Source organism: Brassica oleracea, chromosome C5, assembly GCF_000695525.1.
Source record: "Brassica oleracea var. oleracea cultivar TO1000 chromosome C5, BOL, whole genome shotgun sequence".
In the NCBI taxonomy this organism is placed as follows: domain Eukaryota; kingdom Viridiplantae; phylum Streptophyta; class Magnoliopsida; order Brassicales; family Brassicaceae; genus Brassica; species Brassica oleracea.
In genome coordinates this window covers 34,651,868-34,657,481 of record NC_027752.1, presented here as the reverse complement: position 1 = coordinate 34,657,481, position 5,614 = coordinate 34,651,868, and the positions used below count along the sequence as shown (strand labels likewise).

Below are 5,614 nucleotides of genomic sequence, written 5' to 3'. Positions count from 1 at the left end.
TCGGATCAATTTTTAAATTTTTATTATTTTATAAAATAGATTTTGATTAAGATTTATACTAATATGATTTTAAAGAAAAACAAAAAATATGATTACAAAGAAAAACACAAATATGTAAATTAAATTTCTAAAAATAAAAGAAAAAATATACCCGCCCTTAAAAAGGGCGGGTCAGAATCTAGTTACTCTCTTTAAAGTCCCACATCGCTAACAATACGAGAGTGTACGACATGAGGAGTAGCATAAAAGAAGAGGCCGTGAATCTGAACAATTCATACCTTTCTCGGCCTTTTGGCTAAGATCAAGTGTAGTATATGTTCTTATCAGTTTAATATCTGATATGTAGCCCATCGGGTCACACGATACTAACTCTATTTTTTAAGGGATGAGATCCGTTAAGATAGCTTGCTATCTGGGCTTTCAAGAGTCGCTCATGCGTTGCACTATAGCACGGCCCGGCTCATCCCACCAAAATTACAGTTATAATATTTTACTCATTTACCCAAAATTGAATGGGCTTATGAATTCATAATTCGGTCCACAACTATTTAAATAAAGATTTTACAAACAATAAAAGAAAACTAAGAAAATCGTCCTATAACCGGTAACTTAAACAATTAAAGCGAAATAACTCACTAAACCATCAATCACAACCCTATTACCTTAAAAAGAACAAAGAACGACCTCTAAAATCGAAATCATCGATCGTTGAAACAGTCAAACGGAGAGGAGATTTTTGTGGGTTTTTTGCTTGATCACATCCGATAATCAATGTTTGTTGCGTTGTTTCATGGAGTTCCTACTCTTGTCGACGAATCCGACGATGACGAAGCTGTGGAGCGAAATGCGTTTCGAATCGGATCAGAAGAGTATCTTCCGGAGGATTTGCTAGTGGACATACTCTCAAAGGTTCCACTGGCATCACTAGCAAGATTCCGATCAGTATCCAAAAGATGGAAAGCTCTGATCAATTATTTGAGATTCAAGAAGTCGTCGATTGATTCTAGGGTTTATCTAGTGAGCATTAATTTACTTGGAGCTCAAGACAACGTTGCAAACATAACAAGTCAGTTTAGCCTCAAATATCCTCTTTCAAATTCTTCCAAAGAAGTCAATATTTGTGAGGTTTTTCACTGCCATGGCTTGTTGTTATGCACCACCGAAGACAATAGACTAATGGTTTGGAACCCATGCTTAGATGAAACCACTTGGATCAAACCAAGAAGTTACTACGAGAGATCTGATATCTTTGCTCTCGGTAAATCCTCATGCAACAAGTTCAAAATCTTGAGGATTGCTCTTCTACATGGTCCTGGACCTGCCTTTGAGTTTATGAAGCCACGCCTATATGAGATCTATGACTTTACCTCTAACTCATGGAGGGTTGTTAATGAGGCTAGAGACTGGTCCATTCTAGGGTTAGGGCGTCGCGGCACGTGTGTGGATGGAAATGCTTACTGGCTTTCTTTTAGTTATACTAGTCAACAGCCGCGGATGGACATCATACTAAAATTCGATTTTTCAACAGAGAGATTTACAAGTATGTCTCCTCCCGTTGATGTTCTTTCTTGCAATGTTTTTGCTTTGTCTGTGACTAGAGAAGAGCACAAACTTTGTATGCTAGCTTCGGTTGCCGACGATGTAGATGTATGGATGGCAACCAAGATTGATGGTGCTGGAGCCATGTCATGGAGCAAGTTCCTAACAGTGAAACGAGTCTATAACAACCAATGGATGTTCTTAACTGGGATGAATTTCCTGGTCGACGAGGAGAATAGAGTAATAGTCTGTCCTGGTAAATCTTTGGACTCTGACAGATTCTTACACATTGTGGGAGAGGATAAATGCATACAGGTGGACAAGCATGATGCAGGATCTAGATGCTCACTTCTCCTCAGCTATGTTCCGACTCTGGTCCCTGCTTCAGATCCAACTGGTTCTTTGGGGTAGTAGGCGCAAGGAAAGCACCAGTCTCACTAGGTTTAACCTATCCAAGTCTTCATGATATTTTATATAAATATAAATGTTCGTTTTGCTACTCTATTATATGTTGAATTTTTCATATGAGTTTAGTATCTCTTCCTTTTACATAAACCAAATGAATCAAATAGTGTTTTCGCAATCATCAAGCATTTAAGACAACATAAAATTTGAAACGTTTTCTCCTTGGCTTGATCCTTCCGAGTCACTTGCATAATCACTAACCTCCTCCTCAGAAACATCCATATTGGGAATGTAGCTTTTGTTCTTGTTATATATATCTGGCTTCAGGCCAACTTCTATAATCAAAATGAAATCATTCAAAGAGTTATAAAGTCATGGACTTGCTGCTGCTTTGTTACTCATCTCTAATAGCTAAGCATGTTTCTATTATATATATATATATATATATATATATATATATATGTCACTTGCTATAATGTAGTGGTGCCAACTTGAGAACATTATTGAGAGTAAGTATATCAAGTCTGTTCATCACTCCATGATAAAAGAGAAGATTGTTAACAAGTAAAACACAAACCATCATCTAATAAGCATGTAACTATGAAACAACACACAGCGCAAGGAAAATGGATTACATAAAAAAATCAATCATGAGTGTATACAACGCTTTAAAGACTTGAAGCAATACTAGCATAAGATGAAAACAGTAGATGCTTCTGCCTTGTCATTCCACTAAGCTCATGTAACTTTCTTTTAGTTGATACCAACAAGAGTATAAGCTCACCACACAGTATAATAATAAGCATATTAAGTAAAAGGCAGGCGTATTGTAAGTTCAACACACAAGGCATTGAGCAGTCACAGCTGAGTCTTGTCAGAGAGTTAAGAAATGTAAACTACAAGTGTACTAGTGCATTGTGTGTCATCCTTGGAGAGGGTAACATGATGAGTAACAAGCATATCTAAGACCAACCCCAACGGCGGTTCGTCACGGGTCCGTGGCCCAAATCTTTAGCATTTTTTACAATTAAAAAATTGTGAATTGGGCTCAGCTTTAGACGGATCGGTACGAATCAGTCCGTAAATAAGGCTTCGAAGGATCAAGTCCTTACTGCACGTGGCGTCTGATGGTTGGCCCGGCGAGATGTTGTGTTGGGTTATGTCAAGAAAAAAAAACATTCGCGACCGAAGGTGAGAAAAAAAAATCAGAGCTCTCGACGAAAAGCGATTTCTCTCCATCGTCGATCTTCAAAGGTAAATAAACTAATTCTGCGGTAGATTTAAGGATATGTTAGCTTCCATGTTGTTCTCGTCTCCCTCTATGCTTCGTATTTCCTTTGAATCGATTTGGGGATTTCTTCCATTTATGGTTTCAAAAATTTTGGGGTTTTGAAATTGTTTTCAAATCGTTTTCAATTGGGGATCTTTTGGTTTGTAGTTAGGGTTTCAATCGATTTAGTTAGCTGGAAAACTCATCACTTGTTTTCGGTTTCAATTTGTTTTCATTTTCGTTTTCGGTTTCAATCGATGTAGTTAGGGTTTCAATTCGTTTTTGGTTTCAAAACGTATCTGTATGGTTTCCTGTGGCTTATATTTTTCTGGTTTCAAAACGTATTTGTACGGTTTTCTGTTAGCTTAATGTGTAGCTAGTAAACTGTTTAGTTGATCATATATCTAAGTTAATGTGTTCTTAAACTCCCTAGTGAATGTGTTCTTAACATAGTTTCTGGTTTTTTGTGCAGGCCAATGAACATGGGACAAGACTATAGCTACACTCAGCCTTCATCAGAGGAGTTCGACATCAACTCTTTACTTGAAGCAGAAGCTGCTCTCTACGGGGATGAAGCTCAGAGTAGCTACATAATTGCAGAGGCGGATCAGTACCCACCAGAACCTGAGGCTGATGAAGGAATACCGAGGACATGCTATTGCGGTAGTGAGGTTGTTGTTGAAACCTCGTACAATCGTAAAGATCCAGGAAGGAGGTACTTCTCCTGCAACAACGTTGACGATGGAGACTCCCACATCTGGAAATGGTGGGATGTGGCGATTCAAGAAGAGCTTCGTGAAACGCAGACACAACTTAGGATGGTCAAGGATCAATTCTTTGAGAGTGACCAGAAGGTGGCTAAGCTTGAGACCAGAAGGTGGCTAAGTTTGACAAGATCGTGGGTGTGTTAAATAAGAAGACATCAGTGATTAACTATGGTTTGGCAAAGGGAGTTAGTGTACTGGTGTTGGTAATACTGGTCATCGTTATGGGCTGGTAAGTTTCATACATTATTTAGATAATTAATTTGATTTAAAATTTGAAATTTTAACTGTTTTATCTTATGTCATTCAAGGAAGAGCTTCGGAGGTTTTAAACATCAGTGTCAGAACTCGAGGTGGGGTTGGCAGGTAACTTGTTTCACGCTTACTTACTAGTTTCAGTAATAAAAAAAAACTTATCTCTTCATGCTTTAATTGTTTTTAATGCTAGATTTGATAGAATCGTACTTGTTAGGTTTAAGTGTAGCTAGTGTAGAACTTATTAGTATGATTAGAGTGGTGGTAAATGCTTGTTTGCTTTCTATCTGCCTAACAACTCCGAAACTAAATGCGAACTTACTTTCTATTGGTTACTTAAGGGTTTGTGTTGCTAATAGAGTAACAGAAACCAATAATCTAAACATGAATACCACAACTGGCTTTGTTAATCTAATGTATAGTCAATCTTCAATTGATCTTGAGTCACCCGAACCAGCTTGGTTCGGGTCCCAAGGTCCTGATGAGTTTGTTTTCCACCCTGGTATCGAGTCATTCTTCAACATTGTGATGAAAGCTGCCCTCGACTCATTCTTCAACATTTATGAGCACAAGTTCAGCCTCGAACATGCGTGGAGGGAGCTGAGGCATGACCAGAAATGGTGCACCACCTATATGGTTAAAGATGGTGGGAAGGAGAAGCGCAAACCAGTGGTGGACGTTGATACAGAAGATGATGTTGCCGAACCTGAAAGCAGACCAGTTGGTGTGAAAGCTGCTAAAGCAGCTGGTAAGAGGAAGAAGAGTGGCAAGGAAGAAGAGATGTCACAGCTTCAGTCCATCATGGAAATGAAAGAAAAGCTCTCTAAACAAAGCTCTCCAAAAAAGATCCTCTCTCCGAGATGGAAGAATCTCTTAAACTGAAACTCATGACTGAGATGTTATGATGATATTTAAGGTATTAGGTTAGTTACATGTAGTTAGATGTAGTTTCTATTTGTATCACATGTCGTATTACTTTATTTATTTGCTAACTCTTGTCTTTTGTTTTCTTTCAGGTGTAGCTGTTGGACATGTGAACCTAGTCACGGGTTCTGAAAGTGTTTTGTCGGTTGGCTGAAGTGAATCCAAGTCACGGGTAGTTCTAAGAAATGTACTATAAGTTTCCCTTCTATCATGCCTTTAGGTAGCTATCTCTTTTGCTTAGTTTCCACCAGTCGGAGTTGTAATCTCTTTTGCTGTAACTCGGAAGTTGCGGATGCTCTTATTATCTCCAGCAACTTGTAATCAAAAAGAATACTCATCTATCAAAAAATAATCTTGTAATCCTAGTTTCTAAATCACAAACTCAAATTTATATTATTTTCTCTAGAATTGATAACTTTCCTAAAATAGAAATTTTTAAAGTTTATTTAACAAATAC

At 38.0% G+C, this 5,614-nt stretch overlaps 1 protein-coding gene across 1 annotated transcript; it reads left to right on the top strand.

Moving 5' to 3' along the window:
* The first annotated feature begins 771 nt into the window (after positions 1-771).
* LOC106345089 (putative F-box protein At4g10190) lies at positions 772-4,432 on the top strand. The gene is made up of 4 exons (XM_013784349.1): positions 772-1,946; positions 3,687-4,091; positions 4,290-4,344; positions 4,427-4,432. Exons 1-4 carry the CDS (start codon positions 772-774, stop codon positions 4,430-4,432), a joined length of 1,641 nt encoding a protein of 546 aa, XP_013639803.1.
* The last annotated feature ends 1,182 nt before the right edge of the window (positions 4,433-5,614 follow it).